General features: G+C 41.9%; 1 protein-coding gene across 2 annotated transcripts in view; it reads right to left on the bottom strand.

Annotated features, from left to right (window-relative positions):
- DPYSL3 (dihydropyrimidinase like 3) overlaps nt 1-24,049 on the bottom strand; it is a 183,413-nt gene that overhangs the window by 25,962 nt on the left and 133,402 nt on the right. For both annotated transcript variants that reach the window (XM_077265818.1, XM_077265819.1), the window contains exons 2-3: nt 11,813-11,901; nt 1,190-1,374 (exon numbers count right to left, since the gene is read on the bottom strand). In XM_077265818.1, coding sequence (XP_077121933.1) covers nt 1,190-1,374; nt 11,813-11,901 — 274 coding nt within the window. The remainder of the gene's footprint in view (nt 1-1,189; nt 1,375-11,812; nt 11,902-24,049) is intronic.

Here is a 24,049-nt window from a genome sequence, read left to right as displayed (position 1 = left end):
AGGCAACAAAGGAGTGACTCAAAAAGAAGCACATTAAGGTCATTGAATGGCCAAGCTGGTCTCCAGATTGTAATCCCATAGAAAACTTATGGAAGGAGTTGAAGCTCCGAGTTGCCAAGTGACAACCTCAAAATCTTAATGATTTAGAGATGATCTGCAAAGAGGAGTGGACCAAAATTCCTCCTGACATGTGCCCAAAACTCATCATTAACTACAAAAAAACCTCTGACTGCTGTGCTTGCCAACAAGGGTTTTGCCACCGAGTCTTGTTTGCCAGAGGGATCAAATACTTATTCCTCACTGCAAAATGCAAATACATTTATAGAATTTTTACAATGTGATTTTCTGGATTTTATTTTTGATAGTCTATATCTCAAAGTTAAAATTACCTACCCTTAAAATTATAAACTGTTCATGTCTTTGTCACTGGGCAAAATTACAAAATCTGCACAGGATCAACTACTTGTTTCCCCCACTGTAGGTACAAACCTGTAAACATGGTGGGTGGGGAGGTGCTAAGTGGACACATCTCCCTGAACTTGCCATTTTCTACAAACATGTTTTCGGCAAATTACTACAGTGCTTTAATGTATAACATAGTTTACTGTAACCAGGTACGGACTGGGGCTGAAATTCAGCCCTGACATTTGAAATCACACAGGCCCATGCTGTCCTCGTCACCAAGCACCAGATGGGATATATTACTAATATTACCCTGGATAGAGGGAAAACAAGATTTACTACAAGACCAATATGTCTCATGATACCCGTTGCCTGCTGGGTAAGTAAAGGAGTCAGCGACTTTGTGCTCCGTCACAACTCTTAACAGTATGGGTGTCCTGATAACACAGATTTTGTTAACAATGCAGCAGCAAGGCAGCCCACAACAAGACAGGCCCTTCTGGCATTTGCCAGAATTGCCAAATGGCCAGTCCGGCCCTGACTGTAACCAAGGAACCTGCTACATCATGCCGCCTGAAGTTGGAGCAGTATGAACATGCTAACAATTTTGCTTTCATGGTGGCAGTAGATAAAGTACGGTAAGTGTCCAGTGCAATTCCAATGGTGGATCTCCTGTAAGTATCTAGACTAAGGGTAAACTTAATAATTAACAGATATTTCAAAAATATATAAAACAAAAAATATATATATTTTTAGTAATAGAAATAAAAACAAAAAAAACACTTACATATCATGGTGGTTCCTCCTGCAATAGCTGCTTTGGTCCCTTGGAAAAAATCATCTACTGTCGTCATCCCTCTGTAGGGCATCTGTAAGTGGGTATGGACATCAATTCCACCAGGAATCACCATCTTCCCATTTGCTTCAATGATTTTTACACCTCCTGGAACAATCAGGTTGTCTCCAATCTGCCTATGAATTAGAAAAGTTAAAAAAGTGAATATAACATTTTTAGATACCAACACTACGGGAAAGATTAGAGACTTGCTCCTACATACACGAGATGCAGGAGCTAATGTCTGAAGACCAAATGATAGTTGACCAATTCCCGAGAGTATGGAGTACGGATTCTGTTTATAGCGGTCTGTATATTTACCTAGCTGACTTACTAACCTCCAACTACAACTTCAGATTCTCACGGCTTATAATGGTCCCAATCATTTCCCCTACCCAATACTTTTTCCCTCTCTTCGTACCACCCTTTACTTTTGTCAACTCTAAAAACAAGGGAAAGCCTTCTAAAAGGTTACTGTGAATGGTTCCAAGGTGTGCAGATTTCCCCTCCAGATGTCCATGCCCTGAGAGTGGCCGGGGACACACTAGTGAGTGTGCAGTAGCGGTACGTGGAGGGGAGTATAGGATTATTTTTTATTAACACATTCTGGGCCCATTAACAATAATGATTAAAGTCAGGAAAACCCCTTTAAAATGTTTAATGTCTTTTTTCTTATTGGTAGAGTTATGCTTTACACTGAAAGATGTAATGTGTTTATCATGTTCATTCAATGACATATTCACATTCTGTCAGTTTCTGACCTTTTGCCATTGAACCTTAATGAACTGCATTCTTTTTAGATGTCGTTGATAAAATCCAACAATGCGGGCTGAAGCCAAGTTTACAATTAAAAAAGTGTTAGCAGCCCACAAACGTGCTTTTTTATTAAAAAAAAAATGTTTTTTTTATTAAATGTAATAAAATTAAGAACAGTGAAAACATTGCACTGTTTTGATATGTCAGGAATACACGACAAAGCTACATTGGTAAAGTCTGCTTTTAGACAACCACTCTACATCCAGAATGAATAAGCTATATAGAAGTTTAAAGAGGGCCTGTCATTAGCTTACAAATAAATTAAATAAGGTAAATACCCTGCAAGAAGTCCCTCTGATTCATCTCCTCTTTTCCATTTTGTGCTGCGCCAGTCGATTGCAGAGATATTCACATTTATTGCCTTGGGTGGCCAATATGTGAAATCTCCGACTGCAGTCCAAATGGCTAAGTTTTGTCTGGTGGCATGTGCTTTCATCCCTCCTTACCAGACGCTGCCAATCACAACTGGAGACTGTTAGATCAGCTGCTGATCTGTGAATGGCTGCATCTGGGAGGGAAAGGTTAAAGCGCATGCCACCATAGAACACTCTGAAGGGACACCCAGTTGGACTGCAAAGCAGAGATTTCACATAGTGCCCTCCAACAGCAACAAATGTAAATACCTCTGTAATGGAGTGACAGAGCACAAAACGGAATAGAGCGGCAGAATCAGGTGAGCTCAGGGATTTTTACAAGGTATTTACCTCAATTTGCTTTTAGGAAGTGACAGATCCTCTTTAAACCCTTCCTGACAAGGTATTTCCATTAGTGTGGATTGAGATTCCGGTCATGCACTTTAATCAATAAAGCAACATTCAGCCAACAAAGGCTAGAAGAATGCTGTGCTTCCGGCAAGCGAGAATGTCGCTATACCACTTTTTGCTGGATAGAATAGCATGTTTGCATCCAGTAAATAGATGGATAATGTATAATTGAAGAAAAAGACAACATTCTAAGAAACGTGCCATTGATCTAGAAGAAGTCCGTTGGCTTAGAAGAATGGGACTCAAACACAATGACGAGAACTGCTCCTGACACTTGCCTAGACTGAATACATTGGGCAAACACAGCTGTGATATATTATATTTGTACTGGGTATTTTTTATCTCAGAATCGGCACCATGTAATATTATATATTCCTTGCGGTGGCAGCTGCAGGAGAAGTCTAAGGCTGACTGCAGCTTTCCTAAGCGGTTTTTAGGGCTGTACATCTGATTGTCAGGATTGTTATAGCGAGTATTTCTTGAATTAGCTTTGTAGTAGAATGAGGAAATATATTTTGCGGTTGTGGGTTAAATTCCATGACTCAATTACTTGTGGAAGAGACCAGAAGAGTCTAGGATGGCATAAACTGCCCCAAACAATAACAAAGGCCAATATTCTATACAGGGGCGGACATTCCCCCCGCCGATTCAGCTACACTGGGGCCCGGAGGTGGAAGGGGGCGCATGCAGGCAGGCAGGTCCGGTGTCACCACCCGGCAAATGTCGGGGTCCACTCACGGTCAGGGACACCGGCTGGCTATGGGGGTGCCGGCGTCAGTGCTGTTTGAAATACTTACCCCCGCAGGTCCTCTCTCTTCCACGTCTTCTGACTTCTGATGTCTCAGGGCAGAGGGCACGATGACGTCACTACTGTGCGTCCTCTGTCCTGGGCACAGCTGAGGAGACCGGCCCAACGGCAGGAGGGAGAGGTATTTGATTTTTTTTAATTTTATTTATGGATCATTATATGGGACCCATTATTATGGATGGAGCAATCTATGGGGCCTATTATTCTGTACTAGATGGTGGCCCGATTCTAACGCATCGGGTATTCTAGAATATGTATGCATAGTGTATAGCACAGCCCACGCAGTTCATTGCGCAGCCCACGCAGTACATTGCGCAGCCCACGCAGTACATTGCGCAGCTCACGCAGTACATTGCGCAGCCCACGCAGTACATTGCGCAGCCCACGCTGTACATTGCGCAGCCCACGCTGTACATTGCGCAGCCCACGCTGTACATTGCGCAGCCCACGTTGTACATTGTGCAGCCCACGTTGTACATTGCGCAGCCCACGTAATATATTGCGCAGCCCACGTTGTACATTGCGCAGCCCACGTTGTACATTGCGCAGCCCACGTTGTACATTGCGCAGCCCACGTTGTACATTGCGCAGCCCACGTTGTATATTGCGCAGCCCACGTATATAGCAATGTGGGCATGATATCCCTGTTAAAAAAAAAAGAATTAAAAAAAAAAATAGTTATATACTCACCTTCCGTTGGCGCCTGGATCCAGGAAGCGGTTACCGATGCTTGGGATCCACCGAAGCTCCGCCGAGCCACTCGCGCCGGCCGCCATCTTCCGTTCCCGGCGATGCATTGCGAAATTACCCAGAAGACTTAGCGGTCTCGCAAGACCGCTAAGTCTTCTGGCTAATTTCGCAATGCATCGCCGGGAACGGAAGATGGCGGCCGGCGCGAGCGGCTCGGCGGACTACAGAGTGTGAGTATAGCAGGTTTTTTGTTTTTTTATTATTTTTAACATTAGATTTTTTTACTATTGATGCCGCATAGACAGCATCAATAGTAAAAAATTGGGGACACACAGGGTTAATAGCAGCGGTTACGGAGTGTGTTTCCCACGGCATAACGCGGTCCGTTACCACCGGCATTAACCCTGTGTGAGCGGTGACCGGAGGGGAGTATGCGGGCGCCGGGCACTGAGTGCGGGGAGTAAGGAGCGGCCATTTTCTTCCAGACTGTGCGCGTCGCTGATTGGTCGTTGGCGTTTTGCCACGACCAATCAGCGACTTGGATTTCCATGACAGACAGAGGCCGCGACCAATGAATATCCGTGACAGACAGACAGAAAGACAGACAAAGACAGAAGTGACCCTTAGACAATTATATAGTAGATGGAGCAATATATGGTGTTCACCATTCTGTATGGAGCATTATACGGGGTCCATTATTCCGTATACCGCAATATATGGGGTCCATTATTGAGTATGGCGCATTATATGGGGCTCATTCTGTATGGAGCACTATATGGCGCTAATAATACTGTATGGAGCATTATATGAGGTCCATTATTCGATATGGTGAAATATATGGGGCTCATTATTATGTATGCAGCTTTATATGGGGTCCATTATTCTGTATGGAGCATTATATGGGGTCCATTATTCTGTATGGAGCATTATATGTGGTCCATTATTATGTATGGAGCATTATATGGAATATTATATGGGGTCCATTATTCTGTATAGAGCATTATATGGGGCCCATTATTCTGTATGGAGAATTATATAAAGGTCCATTCTGTTTGGAGCACTATATGGGGCCCACTGTATTTGGAGCACTATATGGGGCCCAATCTGTATGGAGCACTAAATGGGGACCATTCTGTATGAAGAATTATATGAGGAATTTGGGGCCACTTTTTTCTGTATGGAACATTATATGGGCCCATTATTCTATATGGAACATTATATGAGGCTCTTTATACTGTTTGGAGCAATATATGGGGTCCATTAAACTGATCAGAGGACTATCTGGTACCTGTAATACTGTATGAAGGACTATATAGTGCCCATAATAGTGTATGGAACACTATGTGGTGCCCATAATACTGAATGGAGGACTATACAAGAGGAATTTGACTTTTGTAAAGGGTACACTGCTGAGGACAGTTTCTACTGGTAGGATACAGTTATCAATATCACTTTACCTCTAATACTACAGCTACTGAATCCCTGAAACCTGTGGACCCTCATTCACCTGAATTCCCTCTGCTGTATGGTATTTTAGAATTTACAATAGATATCACTCATGTAATGCAAGAAGTGAGTGAAATCTTTGGCATTGTACTATAACTATTTCTTATCTGTGCATCATGAATCGTGGTATATGTTAAAGGGGCCCACTGAGACTCTTTTGCCCGGGGCCGACAAACACCTGGAGCCAGCCTTGTGTGTCAGTCTGTGCATGTGTGAGTATGTTTCTACATGTGTGTGTATGTATGTATATCTGTGTGTGTACCTATGTATACATGAGCGTGCGTGTGTATGTGTATGTATGTATATATATATATATATATATATATATATATATATGTGAATATATTTATAAAATCAAACAGGCTCATAACTTCATTATTTAGTGAATAAAATAACCCTTCTACTTCCGATCCATAGGATCCAACCACTCCCCCCCCCCCCCCCCCCCAGAGATTCTGAGAACTGGGGTCTGCAGTCTCGTCCTGGATGGAGCAGAGTTGTACATGCCCGGCCTCTGCTCTCTCCATTATCTATAGAGCTGCTGAGCTCCCCAGAGATTCTGAGAACAGGGGTCTGCAGTCTCGTCCTGGATGGAGCAGAGTTGTACATGCCCGGCCTCTGCTCTCTCCATTATCTATAGAGCTGCTGAGCTCCCCAGAGATTCTGAGAACAGGGGTCTGCAGTCTCGTCCTGGATGGAGCAGAGTTGTACATGCCCGGCCTCTGCTCTCTCCATTATCTATAGAGCTGCTGAGCTCCCCAGAGATTCTGAGAACAGGGGTCTGCAGTCTCGTCCTGGATGGAGCAGAGTTGTACATGCCCGGCCTCTGCTCTCTCCATTATCTATAGAGCTGCTGAGTGCTGTGCACGGCTATTTCCATCAGTTCCATAGACAATGAATAGACAGAAGTCAAGCATGCGCCCCTCCATGGCAGCACAAGCCCAATTCATAAATAAATAAAGACATAACACCTTTTGATGGAAGAAAATTGGTCGTGATGTTTATTTTGGGTAACTTAAAACCAAACAGCATAATACCAATAAAATAAAATCAGATAAATTTCCAAATATTCCAATTACCAATAAACCAATCCACCCATGGACGGGGCGATTTTCCCACAAGTAAAAACATCACGACAAGGAAAATAATAAAGGGAGGGAGGGATCTTCTTTTCTTCACAGGTATCTCAGAATGGTTCAAATAAGCCAGAACACGGCTTTAAATACTTAAACAAAAGCCCAGCAACACGCTGTCCACCAACGAAAAACCGTTAAAAGAGCGCCAATTAAACTGGAGAAAACCAGTTTTAACTGCTCACAGAATAAAAAAAGGCATTAACTTGACCCCAATTTCCAACAATTAGATGACCAGCCATGAGGGTTATTCATAGTCTGTGTGGCCATGCGACCCCCCCTTTATTTCTTTAATTAATTGTAAGGGGGGGGCTACCAATCCATTCATGGCTGAGCTGTAGAGTCCTGTGGTCAGTCCCCCAAAAGTCAGGATCACATGATTTCTTTGGGACCAGACATACAATTTAATATAATACATACATGGTTGGGCACAGCGGGACTGAATCCGAAAGGAGATAAATATCTCCATCTCAGTAAAAAAAAATATATATATATGGGGGTCCCATGGCCAGATTGTCGTCATCATAAGTGGCATGCCAGAAGGGAGGGGACCCACACATATTTCTTGCTCCGGGGCCCCAAGCTGTCAGTGTCCGGCCCTGATTCTATACATATCTATCTTGTGCTTCACAGGTTCTAATATCTACTAAACACATATTGTATGTGTGGCTTGGCTTGGATTTGGCATTGTGGTTGAAGAACCTTGATGGGCTTAGGGAAATTGACTTCTATTATACAGTTAGTATACAGATAATTTCTTCTTAATTGTTCTGGATGCATTTGAAAAGAAAAAAAAAAGAAGGCGAAACCGGAGACATTTCAGAAACAAAACAAAGCCCTGGGGCTTCTCTGCAGCGGATGTGAATTTCAGCTCCAGCTTCGGAAAGTAGAGAGATGTGCAGCTGTTGATCTGCTCTTGGCTGTCAGGACCTTGTGATCCTACTCCCATCCTACAGGTCTCGTTACAAATACAAGCTTTTTGTAATAGGGATTTGAAAGAGAAGCATTCCCCAAATTTTACTACAGACAGAACAACGGATGTTCAGTCATGAAGAAGCGATATAACATCAGATTATTTATTCCGGTGTAATCATCTTACTATAAAGCCAGTACGCCCTTCCATGGGCAACCCTCCAACTTCCACTGGCATCGTGATCAGTTCCCCATCCCGTGCCCCTTCCAACAAAAAAAAAAAAAAAGAAGAGTAGTCCATATGTTTTGGTGGATACCAGTCTGGTGAAGCTTAATGCAGATGAAGCATCTACAGTACAAAATGCATACATCCAGATGGTGTACTTAACTTACAAATTCATGTAATAATACCTGTATACTCTGGTGAAAGTTCCCCTTGAGGACTCACTAAAGTTAGCATTTTAGGAGTTCAGTTTAATTTACGGACTATACAGGTATTCTTAAATAGATTTTCAAAGTAAGTACACCAGCTCCCAAGGCTTAAGAGTTACAATTAATAAGGTATTCAGTTTTCAATGTGAAATCTGGCAAGTGAGCCCCTTTAATGACAACTTATAAATATCTTAACCTTTTTGTGGATGAGCACGTTAGCACAGGATTCACTAATAGAACTAGACTGAATTGTTATTGTACTGTAATGTCCAAACAGGGGAACCTGCCAGGCCTTGTGTTTCTATGACCTAAATGGCCATATAGCTACAAGGTCATTCATACCTGTATTCACACTAATGTGAAAACGTGGAATGTAGTACTGTAGAAAAAGCTGCTCCAACACCTCAATATGATAAAATTCCTTCCTTGCTGAGATGGAATAAAACACAGTACACTGATCCTTGCTGGCTTTCTTACGCATTTTAAGCATATACTGCTCTTAGTCATAGAATGTCAATGAATAATCTTCAATTAAGAGTAGTGCATGCTCAAAACACGTAAGAAAGCCGGCAAGGACCAGTGTACTATGTTTTATTCCATCTCAGCAAGGAAGGAATTTTACCATATTGAGGTGCTGGAGCAGCTTTTACTACAAAACTACATTTACAAGCTCGAATTCACCAAGTGTTCCTCTCAACACTCACTCACAAGCTCGAATTCAGCAAGTGTTCCTCTCAACACTCACTCACAAGCTCGAATTCAGCAAGTGTTCCTCTCAACACTCACTCACAAGCTCGAATTCAGCAAGTGTTCCTCTCAACACTCACTCACAAGCTCGAATTCAGCAAGTGTTCCTCTCAACACTCACTCACAAGCTCGAATTCAGCAAGTGTTCCTCTCAACACTCACTCACAAGCTCGAATTCAGCAAGTGTTCCTCTCAACACTCACTCACAAGCTCGAATTCAGCAAGTGTTCCTCTCAACTCTCACTCACAAGCTCGAATTCAGCAAGTGTTCCTCTCAACACTCACTCACAAGCTCGAATTCAGCAAGTGTTCCTCTCAACTCTCACTCACAAGCTAGAATTCAGCAAGTGTTCCTCTCAACTCTCACTCACAAGCTCGAACTCAGCAAGTGTTCCTCTCAACACTCACTCACAAGCTAGAATTCAGCAAGTGTTCCTCTCAACATTCACTCACAAGCTCGAATTCAGCAAGTGTTCCTCTCAACTCTCACTCACAAGCTCGAATTCAGCAAGTGTTCCTCTCAACACTCACTCACAAGCTCTAATTCAGCAAGTGTTCCTCTCAACACTCACTCACAAGCTAGAATTCAGCAAGTGTTCCTCTCAACTCTCACTCACAAGCTAGAATTCAGCAAGTGTTCCTCTCAACTCTCACTCACAAGCTCGAACTCAGCAAGTGTTCCTCTCAACACTCACTCACAAGCTAGAATTCAGCAAGTGTTCCTCTCAACATTCACTCACAAGCTCGAATTCAGCAAGTGTTCCTCTCAACTCTCACTCACAAGCTCGAATTCAGCAAGTGTTCCTCTCAACACTCACTCACAAGCTCTAATTCAGCAAGTGTTCCTCTCAACACTCACTCACAAGCTCGAATTCAGCAAGTGTTCCTCTCAACTCTCACTCACAAGCTCTAATTCAGCAAGTGTTCCTCTCAACATTCACTCACAAGCTCGAATTCAGCAAGTGTTCCTCTCAACTCTCACTCACAAGCTCGAATTCAGCAAGTGTTCCTCTCAGCACTCACTCACAAGCTCGAATTCAGCAAGTGTTCCTCTCAACACTCACTCACAAGCTCGAATTCAGCAAGTGTTCCTCTCAACACTCACTCACAAGCTCTAATTCAGCAAGTGTTCCTCTCAACACTCACTCACAAGCTAGAATTCAGCAAGTGTTCCTCTCAACATTCACTCACAAGCTCGAATTCAGCAAGTGTTCCTCTCAACTCTCACTCACAAGCTCAAATTCAGCAAGTGTTCCTCTCAACACTCACTCACAAGCTCGAATTCAGCAAGTGTTCCTCTCAACACTCACTCACAAGCTCGAATTCAGCAAGTGTTCCTCTCAACTCTCACTCACAAGCTCAAACTCAGCAAGTGTTCCTCTCAACACTCACTCACAAGCTCTAATTCAGCAAGTGTTCCTCTCAACACTCACTCACAAGCTCGAATTCAGCAAGTGTTCCTCTCAACTCTCACTCACAAGCTCAAACTCAGCAAGTGTTCCTCTCAACTCTCACTCACAAGCTCAAACTCAGCAAGTGTTCCTCTCAATACTCTACATCTATACTATCTCAAAGAAATCCAAAAAAGTATTGCCATTACAAAAAAAAGCCAAACAAATCATGACTGCTAACAGCTTATAATAAATAGAAGACACACAGGCATTACCAATGAGAATGGTAAAATCAGAACGTTATTAGTGAACCAACCTCAAAGCAGGACGTGGAAGAGGAACCCCTCTAAATTTACCCTTTCCCATTTTTTCTTATAAACTTTTTAATGTATGTTATTAATATTTTTCAATAAAAACTCTAGTTTTATTTATTGCTCTGTGGTCCATATTTTCTTTTTGGTTGAGCCAATAAACAATGACTGGGAGCTGTGACGGAGAGCTCACACTGGGCCAAGGGTTGGTACAGGAAGCGCTATTTGTTACCACAAACAAGAGCAAGCTAGAGAGTTTTTCTTTCTTTAAAAAAAATAAAAACTGAAACCCCGTTAAAAGACATTGGTCACCAGGATTTTGCCAGACAGTAGCATAACAGAGACAAATTCCATGATTCTAGTGATGTGTCACTTACTAGGCTGCTTGATGCAATTTTGATTAAAAAAACACTTTCATCAGCTGGAGATAATCATTATCATCACTACTTGACTGCATTGTCATCCTTAATATTCATGAGCTCTTTATAACCCCACCCCCAATGCTGATTAGCAGTACACTGCCTACGCACAGTGTACACAGAAGGCTGTCAATCAGTGGTGTGGGCGGGGTTACACAGAGCTCAGCATTCAGAGAACTGCTAGATCTGCAGCACACCAAATAGTGATTGTATCAAAACTGCAGCACGAAGCCCAATAAGTTATACATAGCTGGAATCAGGGACTCAGTCCCTACATCATACTGCTCTCAGAAGAAGGAGAAAAAACCTGGTAACAGATTGCTTTTAAACATTCCGATAGGAATGGTGTTACATTAGGTATTCTGCTGGGAAACAGCTGGAGTCCTCTCAAAGTACTGAATTCATTTTTTACTTTTAGCAGTGTATTTTCCAGGACACAGTCCAGGCATATAACGGTACAGCATACCGTCTATTTTACCATTATAAGAGCGGAATTAGTCTGCCTGGAACTGGTACGGAGCAGCAATAACTTATACATGGTAAAATACATTGTAGGAAATACAAGCAGAGGCCTTCACATCTCCAAAGAGTCCCCGTATACTGCGACGGGGGAGATACACCCAGAGCATGGTTCCTGAAGACTTACTTGATGAGGCCATCTTCCATGTAGATGTCTGCGTAGAAAGACTGGTCATCGTTCACTATCCGGCCTCCTTTGATCAGAAGACGATCACTCTGAAAAATAAAATATTTGGTTTTAGTTAGATCATGAACAGGATATATGGCATTCACTTTGATAAAACATTAGCCGTCAGACTGCACCTTGATGTCCACCTAGAGTAAGACGAATGAGAACAACATACTGGGACAATGCGTAGCCTACAGTTCTGAAACTTACAAAAGATGGGGGGCTCCAACAGTAAAGCTGCCCAAACTGTCAGCAGCTAGCTCCCCACACCTCAGCATGTCCATTTCAATGGGTAGGACAAGTCAATGGCAGAAGAGTCAGGCCAGACAACCAGTGTCGGACTGGGGTGCCAACTGCCCACCAGTAACCAACTCCAGAGCCCCATTTGTCACCGACCTTATCTTCAATCACAAATTTATATAACAAGGAACTGGGTAGATGGTTAAATGAATAAGATGCTGCCTTTCTCCGTACATAGGGATTCAAGTATATTGTGCCAAGTACTGTTTATATAAGAAGGTGGTGGCCCACCAGAGGATTCTCCTGCTCTCCTGTGGGCCAGTCCAAGCCTGCACACAACAAAGGGGCAGCCATTCTGAAGCATAAAAGCAATCCTTAGTCCCCTGGGATCTGCGTATAGGATGGCAGAGCTGTAAGGCACCGATAAACTTTATCTTATCCTACAATCATACTGAAACCCTCAACTAAAATCAAAATGTCATCAGCAACAGAAGCAAAGATCCATGACATTCAGATCCACGTCTCGTTTTAGTAAGCATTTTCTAGCAGGAACTTAAAGAAGAATCCTTTACAAAATATTATAGCTGCTAACCCTTTATGGTGCCAGTGAACAGTAATAGATCTGTAAGGCCCAAGACCATTCAGTGCAATTCAATGAACATTCGAGGAGAATAATGCACTTGTGTTCGAAGACAACGAGCTCCGCATCCAGATTCAGTTCTCGTAAAAGGACTTATTCATCGGAGAGTGAGGAACATCAGTGCAGCTCTACTGCATGTATCTGGCCTATGCTAAGTAACGGGAGGCATGAGACCTATAAAGGATCTCATGGGACATGAAGCAATCAGTGCCCGGGAATCACTGATCAGTGCTTGATGATGTATTAAAAGGGAATCTGTCACCAGGTTATTACCACCTAATCCAACAGCAGTATAATGTAGAGGCAGAGATGCTGATACTAGTGATGGGTCACTTATTGAGTTGGTTGCTGTAGTTTGTATAAAATCACAGTTTTATCAGCAGGAGATTATCACTAGAGGACTCGAAAACCTGCTGCATATGGGCTCTGTATAACCGTGTGTTCCAGACTAAGTGCCCTATTTCCATCCGAGCAACCACAAAGACAAATTCTATTTATGTAGAACATATTGCTAGATTAACAGTAGAAACAGGAGTAGGACGCTACAAATTATTATTATTATTATTATTATTTATTATTATAGCGCCATTTATTCCATGGCACTTTACATGTGAGGAGGGGTATACATAATAAAAATAAGTACAATAATCTTAAACAATACAAGTCATAACTTGTACAGGAGGAGAGCGGACCCTGCCCGCGAGGGCTCACAATCTACAAGACATGGTTATCTAAATTCAAATCATTAAAGGGGTTTTATGCTTGATTTTCAAACTTAAAGGGACATGGTCTTGTGAAAAAATGCCCTTAACCTGCAGATATGGGGTTAATCTGCAATCAAAAATCCTGGTTTTGGCAAACAAACACTGATGTAAAAATACTGAGGTGTGAATAAGCCCTCACTGACATATTTAGCAAGGTTTAGAGAAAAAATGTTCTCTGGAGTGCTCACAAGGTGTTGGTTTTTTTTGTTTTTTTTTATTAAACTGCAGTTTTCTTACTTTAAAAAAAAACTGAGGTAGAAATTTAAATCACAGCACCAAAAAAAACCGCAACTCAGCTGCAACATGTGAACACAGCTTTAGGGAAGTCTATGAGCCTTAGGGAAGTCTATGAGCCTTAGGGAAGTCTATGAGCCTTAGGGAAGTCTATGAGCCATGCCTTTTCACACACTCCATTGTTTGGTGGCTGCCGACATTTTCCTGTGTAGAGGCCTCCCACAGTGACATCTCTGGGCGCTGCTCTCCTGAGATCTTCCTTGAGGACAGTGTTACATGTTGGATTTCTGGGCTGTATACTGACACACTCAATGTGTGACTACAAACCATCCTGCCTGTTACATCACCATTTATACAATGCACATCTGGTACACATTGGGTGCTTCTCAATTACTGCTGTGTTTCCTGAGCAGTATAGAGGGAGAACGACTCCGCAGTAAGGACCCATCTGCCTCATGACTCACAGCTTAGAGGAAATAATCTGCATGTAGCCAGAAGATCACATCATTCCCTGAGCAAAGGGAGATCTGTGTTACACAAGCTGGTGAGTGTGTGTGTGTGTGTGTGTGTGTGTGTGTGTGTGTGTGTGTGTGTGTGTGTGTGTGTGTGTGTGTGTGTATGTATGTATATATATATATACACACACACACACATGTGCATGTATATGTGTATGTATGTGTATATATATATATGTGTGTGTATATATGTATGTGTGTATGTGTATTAGCGTGTGTATGTGTATTAGTAGTGAGTGCTATATATATATATATATATATATATATATATATATATATATATATATATATATATATATATATATATATATATATATATATATATATATATATATATATATACACACACACACACACACACAGTACAAAAACCAAAAGTTTGGACACACCTTCTCATTTAAAGATTCTTCTGTATTTTCATGACTATGAAAATTGTAAATTCACACTGAAGGCATCAAAACTATGAATTAACACATGTGGAATTATATACTTTACAAAAAAAGGTGTGAAACAACTGAAAATATGTTTTATATTCTAGGTTCTTCAAAGTAGCCACCTTTTGCTTTGATGACTGCTTTGCACACTCTTGGCATTCTCTTGATGAGCTTCAAGAGGTAGTCACCGGGAATGGTTTTCACTTCACAGGTGTGCCCTGTCAGGTTAAATAAGTGGGATTTATTGCCTTATAAATGGGGTTGGGACCATCAGTTGTGTTGAGCAGAAGACTGGTGGATACACAGCTGATAGTCCTACTGAATAGACTGTTAGAATTTGTATTATGGCAAGAAAAAAGCAGCCAAGTAAAGAAAAACGAGTGGCCATCATTACTTTAAGAAATGAAGGTCAGTCAGTCTGAAAAATTGGGATAACTTTGAAAGTGTCCCAAAGTGCAGTGGCAAAAACCATCAAGCGCTACAAAGAAACCGGCTCACATGAGGACCTCCCCAGGAAAGGAAGACCAAGAGTCACCTCTGCTTCTGAGGATATGTTTATCCGAGTCAGCAGCCTCAGAAATGGCAGGTTAGCAGCAGCTCAGATTAGAGACCAGGTCAATGTCACACAGAGTTCTAGCAGCAGACACATCTCTACAACAACTGTTAAGAGGAGACTTTGTGCAGCAGGCCTTCATGGTGAAATAGCTGCTAGGAAACCACTGCTAAGGACAGGCACCAAGCAGAAGAGACTTGTTTGGGCTAAAGAACACAAGGAAAAGACATTAGACCAGTGGAAATCTGTGCTTTGGTCGGATGAGTCCAAATTTGAGATCTTTGGTTCCAACCACCGTGTTTTTGTGCGACGCAGAAGGGATTAGCTCTACATGCCTGGTTCCCACCGTGAAGCATGGAGGAGGAGGTGTGATGGTGTGGGGGTGCTTTGCTGGTGACACTGTTGGGGATTTATTCAAAATTGAAGGCATACTGAACCAGCATGATTACCACAGCATCTTGCAGCGGCATGCTATTCCATCCGGTTTGCGTTTAATTGGACCATCATTTATTTTTCAACAGGACAATGACCCCAAACACTCCTCCAGGCTGTGTAAGGGCTATTTGACCAAGAAGAAGAGTGATGGGGTGCTACGCCAGATGACCTGGCCTCCACAGTCACTAGACCTGAACCCAATCAAGATGGTTTGGGGTGAGCTGGACCGCAGAGTGAAGGCAAAAGGGTCAACAAGTGCTAAGCATCTCTGGGAACTCCTTCAAGATTGTTGGAAGACCGTTCCCGGTGACTACTTCTTGAAGCTCATCAAGAGAATGCCAAGAGTGTGCAAAGCAGTCATCAAAGCAAAAGGTGGCTACTTTGAAGAACCTAGAATATAAGACATAATTTCAGTTGTTTCACACTTTTTTGTTAAGTATATAATTCCACAAGTGTTAATTCATAGTTTTGATTCCCTCAGTGTAAATGTACAATTTTCATAGTCATGAAAATACAGAAAAATCTTTAAATGAGGTGTGACCAAACTTTTGGTCAGTACTGTATGTATATGTGTATATTAGTGTGTATGTACGTACATACATATATATATATATATATATATATATATATATATATATATATATATATATATATATATATATATATATATATATATATATATATATATATAGACACACACACACACACACATATACTTTATGTGCAAAATTCGAGCAATTGGAGTCAGAACAACTGTCTTTAGAATAAAAAGATAGTATTTATTAAGTAACAATATCACATATTATGATCACCATTTACAACAGTACAGTAAGACCATATAATCATCTCAGAGTAACTACACAAATTAAGGTCAGGATACAAATCCAAAAATCCACACTAATAAAGAAATCTGACATGAGGCATCAAGTTCTTAAGGTATATAAGCCATATAGTAACAATCAGTATACAGTTATATGAAAAAGGTTGGGCACCCCTATTAATCTTAAGCTTAATGTTTTATAAAAATTGTTTTTTTTGCAACAGCTATTTCAGTTTCATGTATCTAATAACTGTTGGACACAGTAATGTTTCTGCCTTGAAATGAGGTTTATTGTACTAACAGAAAATGTGCAATCTGCATTCAAACAAGATTTGACAGGTGCATAAGTATGGGCACCTCACCAGAAAAGTGACATTAATATTTAGTAGATCCTCCTTTTGCAAAAATAGCCTCTAGCCGCTTCCTGTAGCTTTTAATGAGTTCCTGGATCCTGGATGAAGGTATTTTTGACCATTCCTCTTTACAAAACAATTCCAGTTCAGTAAAGTTTGATGGTCGCCGAGCATGGACAGCCCTCTTCAAATGATCCCACAGATGTTCAATGATATTCAGGTCTGGGGACTGGGATGGCCATTCCAGAACAGTGTAATTGTTCCTCTGCATGAATGCCTGAGTAGATTTGGAGCAGTGTTTTGGATCATTGTCTTGCTGAAAGATCCATCCCCTGCGTTACTTCAACTTTGTCACTGATTCATGAACATTATTGTCAAGAATCTGCTGATACTGAGAGGAATCCATGCGTCCCTCAACTTTAACAAGATTCCTGGTGCCGGCATTGGCCACACAGCCCCAAAGCATGATGGAACCTCCACCAAATTTTACTGTGGGTAGCAAGTGTTTTTCTTGGAATGCTGTGTTTTTTTGCCGCCATGCATAACGCCTTTTTGTATGACCAAACAACTCAAACTTGGTTTCATCAGTCCAGAGGACCTTCTTCCACAAAGATATTGGCTTCTCCAAATGTGCTTTTGCATACCTCAGCCGACTCTGTTTGTGGCGTGCTTGCAGAAACGGCTTCTTTCGCATCACTCTCCCATACAGCTTCTCCTTGTGCAAAGTGCGTTGTATAGTTGACCGATGCACAGTGACACCATCTGCAGCAAGTTGATGCTGCAGCTCTGTGGAGGTGGTCTGAGGATTGTCCTTGACTGATCTCACCATTCTTCTTCTCTGCCTTTCTGATGTTTTTCTTGGCCTGCCACTTCTGGCCTTAACAAGAACTGTACCTGTGTTCTTCCATTTCCTTACTATGTTCCTCACAGTGGAAATTGACAGGCTAAATCTGTTAGACAGCTTTTTGTATCCTTCCCCTGAACAACTATGTTGAATAATCTTTGTTTTCAGATCATTTGACAGTTGTTTTGAGGAGCCCATGATGCCACTCTTCAGAGGAGATTCAAACAGGAGAACAACTTGCAAGTGGCCACTTTAAGTAGCTTTTCTCATGATTGCATACACCTGGCTATGAAGTTCAAAGCTCAATGAGGTTACAAAACCAAAAAAAGTGCTTTAGTAAGTCAGTAGAAAGTAGGTAGGAGTATTTAAAACAAGAAAATGATAAATGTTTGAATGCAGATTGCACATTTTCTGTTAGTACAATAAACCTCATTTCAAGGCAGAAACATTACTGTGTCCAACAGTTATTAGATATATGAAACTGAAATAGCTGTTGCAAAAAAACTATTTTTAAAAAACATTAAGCTTAAGATTAATAGGGGTGCCCAAACATTTTCATATAACTGTATGTCCCAAAAGACACCTAATCACATTAATAAATACAAGATTGATCCTCACCCATTGTGGTCGTAGTGTGGAAATGGACTGCCAGCCCCTACGCGCGTTTCACATAGGCTTCTTCGGGGGGCCTGTACTGTTGTAAATGGTGATCATAATATGTGATTTTGTTACTTAATAAATACTATCTTTTTATTCTAAAGACGGTTGTTCTGACTCCAATTGTCTGAATTTTGCATGTATTTGGGAGTTTCTGTCATGGCTTGCAGACTTTTCTAAATGATTATGTTGCTCTGATCTATACAATTATACATATATACTTTATATACACTGTTGGGTGCCTTTATGGTGGAAAGACATGGAATGGGAGAATGGGGGACATTATATAATTATATAGGACAGACCAAAGCAAATTTGGTTGGATGAAAACAGAACTTTGGCTGAAGGATGTGCATCAAAAAGTCTCCTAACCTTAAATGCACCCATCGATTATATTTTAAATTCATATATGAATAGTAAAAGTAAGCAGCTTTGTAATATATTAGAGAAATCCACTTCTTTAGTCTCCTGGACTGAAAATGTATTCTGATAGTTCTCAATTCACAGGTTTTCACCGATAATAGATTTTCCCATTACTAAGAAAGAAGATGGCAGTTGGTGCTCATAAAACTCTATGGAGAACAGTACCTGTCATTTCAAATCTTTATCTTCCTCCACCTTCCTTCTCCATAGAATTTTCAAAGCACCAACTATTCTTTCCTATCTCAGCAGTGTGAAAATCTGTTTTCACTAAATACCGACTTTTCCCATGAATTGAAATGAAAAAAAAAAAAAAAAAAAAACCAGGGCAGAAGGAGAATGAAGCAGATTTCTCTGATAAGATACAATACAAAATTGCAAATTTTCATGTACTGGTGACTTACGAAATAAAAATTAAAACAAAAGTTATTCTTTAAAGAGAATCTGTCAGTAGGATCAGCCCTCCTAAGCCGTCTATATGGGCATGCAGGTCATTTTAATATGTAAATGAGCTGTTAGGGACACAGATCTCCCCGAAAATCTGCCTCCAGAGCTTATTTTATATGAAAGGGGGTGTTCCCAGGGCGAGACATGTAATGACTGACAGTCTGCTCTACTGAGCAACATGTCTCACACTGGTAACGCCTCCTTTCAAGGCGCAGATCACAGATATCATGGTCTCATTTTATTCAGCCTCCTATGACCTACATGTCCACAAATATCGCTTAGGAGAGGAGATCCTACTGACACATGCTCTTTAAATTAGAAACGTAAAGCAAAGACAAATGACTGTCTTGTTGAAACGTTAGGCAAAATTTGAATGTAACTTTTGGGATTAGCTGACGTGCTTTCCATGTCAGCATGACAGTATGAATATATTATTTTACAACACTAAGTGTTCATAGCATACATGAGAATACACTTAGAAAAGAAGTAAATGGAATTAAGAGTGTAGCATCAAGTACATATGGGAAAAATGTGCAGCGGAGGCCGAGCCCATGTCAGAGATATGATGACATAGTCTGCAGTGGTATGTGCGACATGGAGACATTGCCCGTTATATAATTTACATTTTTCTTCTTGATGACTTCCATTCCAAGCTATAGCATAAGAACAAGAATTTGAGAGATAGATACCCAAGTACAGACTACTCCACCTATTCCAGGGAGAGGGCACAGAGACCTAAACCAACACTCATCCAGCTGCATTCCTTTCTTTTGGTCACACAGTCCAACAGCCGTTCGTAGACTTGTAGGTTCTTTGATCACCTCATATCTGTAGCTTTACACCCACACCATGGCATGGAAAGGTCTAGTTCAGAGCATGTGTGCTTTGACATCAGTCTGTGGGGATGGAGGCGAGAGATGGGTCTCTGATAAGTGTGTTAATGACACGCATGCCGTGTCCTTTAGCTCCATAAACAAGGATGTCTTTGATTTCCCTCACATGTCCTGACACCATACAAAGCTGGTCATGCTACAAAAAAAACTTGGAAAACATAGCTTGTTCCAAGCAACAGACCAATCCTTTGTGCTCCAAATCGACTGAATTTCTTATTTCAAGTGGGCAGAGAGAAGCAAGGGATTAGAGGAGATTAGAGGCAACAAAATATATGACTTTCAGAAGATTAGTAATCCATATGAAAGACAGTTCTTTAAAGATTAGGTGTTTGACTTGGCTGACTTCTTACTAAGCGAAGAGACTCCTCCAGAACATCTCTGCATGTAGAGTATTGGACCTGATCCATCATCAGGGACACTTCGAATGATAATATAATGCATTTTGCTATAAATAAGTATCTTAGAGGGACAGCTCTACCACATCGGGAGCACTTTACAAAGAAAAATGATTGGACCACACAAAATGTGTAATGTGCCAATGGAATCAAATACCCCACTGGTTTTCACGTATGATACTTACTGTATACAACAAGGATATACTTACCTTATAGCTTTGGGGCAGGGCACATTTTTTGGCAAGTGCAGGTTGATGTCCATGCTTGGCTGACCACGGTACATGCATATACGAAGATATATGAACACAATACCCATTGTATTATATATCATGAAGCCAACCATGAAAACACCACACTCTTGGACTGATACTCGATCTACCTTGTGACCCTTTCTTCCGATGGCAGGATACAGATCTTACAGCAATAGGGTCTACAAATATAAATTTGATTTAATTGCTCTACTCTGTTTATTTCACTTTGCATTTTGTTAATTAATAAAAATAAATTATTAACACTTACGCTTTTGAAAGCACTCTTACATTCCAGCATTTTGCTACAACTGCCTTAAACTTTTACACTGTACTCTACATAACCTGCACTAGCGGTCCATACACAATATATATGCCACAAATGAATCCCAGGTCTGTCCCCTGAGGTCCATAAATACATACACAAGATATATATTTATTATACATATACACACATATATATTATACTAGATGGTGGCCCGATTCTAACGCATCGGGTATTCTAGAATCTCCATGTCCACGTAGTATATTGCCCAGTCACGTAGTATTTTGCCCAGTCACGTAGTATAATGCTCCATACAGTTATGGCCCCATAGATGCTCCATATAATGCTCCATGCAGTTCATTATGGCCCCATAGATGCCCCATATAATGCTCCATGCAGTTATGTCCCCATAGATGCCCCATATAATGCTCCATGCAGTTATGGCCCCATAGATGCTCCATATAATGCTCCATGCAGTTATGGCCCCATAGATGCTCCATATAATGCTCCATGCAGTTCATTATGGCCCCATAGATGCCCCATATAATGCTCCATGCAGTTATGTCCCCATAGATGCCCCATATAATGCTCCATGCAGTTATGGCCCCATAGATGCTCCATATAATGCTCCATGCAGTTATGGCCCCATAGATGCCCCATATAATGCTCCATGCAGTTATGGCCCCATAGATGCTCCATATAATGCTCCATGCAGTTATGGCCCCATAGATGCCCCATATAATGCTCCATGCAGTTATGGCCCCATATATGCTCCATATAATGCTCCATGCAGTTATGTCCCCATAGATGCCCCATATAATGCTCCATGCAGTTATGGCCCCATAGAAATCCCATATAATGCTCCATGCAGTTCATTATGTCCCCATAGATGCCCCATATAATGCTCCATGCAGTTCTTTATGGCCCAATAGACGCTCCATACAGCATTGTGCCACATGTAATGCTGCTGCTGCAATAAAAAAAAAAAATCACATACTCACCTCTCGTCGCTGCTCCTCAGCGTCCCGTCTCTCCGCACAGACTGTTCAGGCAGAGGGCGGCGCGCACACTAATACGTCATCGCGCCCTCTGACCTGCACAGTCACTGCAAGAGGACGGGAAGACGGAGCGGCGCCCGGCGGATGGAACGCGAACAGGTGACTATGAAATACTCACCTGCTCCTGACGCTGTCCCTGCCTGTCCCATGGTACCGCAGCTTCTTCGCGTCTGCGCGAGAAGGACCTGCCATGAAGTAACGGTCACATGACCGTGACGTCATGCCAGGTCCATCTCGCGCAGGCGCGCAGGGCCTGTGATGAAGTCGTGGTCACATGACCGTGACGTCATGGAAGGTCCTTCTCGCTCAGGCGCGCAGGGCCTGTGATGACGTCGCGGTCATATGACCGTGACGTCATGGCAGGTCCTTCACGCATACCATCCTTGCCACCGGAAGGTGAGTATATAATGATTTTTAATTTTTTTTATTATTTTTAACATTAGATTTTTTTTACTATTGACGCTGCATAGGCTGCATCAATAGTAAAAAACTTGGTCACACAGGGTTAATAGCGGCGGTTACGGAGTGCGTTACCCACGGCATAACGCGGTCCGTTACCGCCGGCATTAACCCTGTGTGAGCGGTGACCGGAGGGGAGCATGCGGGTGCCGGGCACTGAGTGCGGGGAGTAAGGAGCGGCCATTTTCTTCCGGACTGTGCGTGTCGCTGATTGGTCGTGGCAATGGTCGTGGGCGTTTTGCCACGACCAATGAGCGACTTGGATTCCATGACAGACAGAGGCCGCGACCAATGAATATCCGTGACAGAAAGAAAGACAGAAGGACAGACAGATGGAAGTGACCCTTAGACAATTATATACTGTATATATATATATATATATATATATATATATATATATATATATATATATATATACACACACACACTGTGTATATGAACACATGGTAAATGAATCCCAGGTGACCTGCACTAGTAGTCCATACACACAGGGCTCGGCTCGTCTCTGGCAGTTATGCAAGGAGTCTCTTAGGAGGCGGCATTTTGTAACCCTCCAGGTGTAGGATTGGGCCTATTCGCCGAATTGATTGTGAAAGCGACAACTGGCTCAGGTGACAGGTATATCATTGTCTCCTGGCTTTCTTCATTTCTTTCTGACATGAATACAATTGAAGAAATGATGGTGGTGCCGGTAGTTCCAGGGTCGAGACGACATGCAGCAATGTCGTGAGGCTACCTGATCATGTTGGTGACATCACTGGTGTGATGGAAAGTGTTCAGCAGCGGAGCTGAAGAAACAAAGAATTGTCATTGTAGTTGGGGGAGGAGGGGGTGGTTGTGTGAGGGAAAAGTATGGTGGGCATATTATAGGGGGGTGGGGGAGAAGAATAGAGAGGGGCAGGTGGTATGGAGGCGGTGGCTTGAAAATGGAGCAAAGTATGAAAAGAGGGAGATAATGGGGGGGGGGGTACAGTGTGATGTGACAGTGTGAAAATCGGGCACAGAAGAGGTGGCAACATGGGAGAGACAGGAACAATAAAGAACCGGCGCTATATAGAGGAGACATTATAGATAGATTATAGATGGATATAGTGTCAGCCAAGAGTACAACTTAGGCAGATATTCTTATATAGGGGGTATTATCATGACGCTGCTATATTTAAGAGCACCATGGCGAGATGTGCTACAGAAAGATAGAGAAGTGAGTAGTCTGCAAAAGCGAGCTGTGGGTGTGAAAATTCATCATGGTGTCTGGACCAAATGAAGGAAAAAAGAGATGAGAGCGAGAACAATCAGAAGATGTCACCTTTGAGGTACCTCAAAGGTAACTGGCTGCATCAAATCACTACCATGGTTTGTGTATGTTATACAATCTGATGATGGCTGAACAATTGCCAGCATTTTCTTACCATTTACTGTCACTGATCACTGTACTAAGCTCGATGCTGTATTCATGTACTGACGATGATTCTGGTGCTCTATTCATGTGCGAATGATGGAACTGGTTCTGTATTCATATAG

The sequence above is a fragment of the Ranitomeya variabilis genome, chromosome 5, assembly GCF_051348905.1.
Source record: "Ranitomeya variabilis isolate aRanVar5 chromosome 5, aRanVar5.hap1, whole genome shotgun sequence".
Taxonomy (NCBI): Eukaryota; Metazoa; Chordata; class Amphibia; order Anura; family Dendrobatidae; genus Ranitomeya; species Ranitomeya variabilis.
The sequence above is the reverse complement of the archived record's forward strand: the minus strand, read 5'-3'. Positions and strand labels throughout refer to the sequence as shown.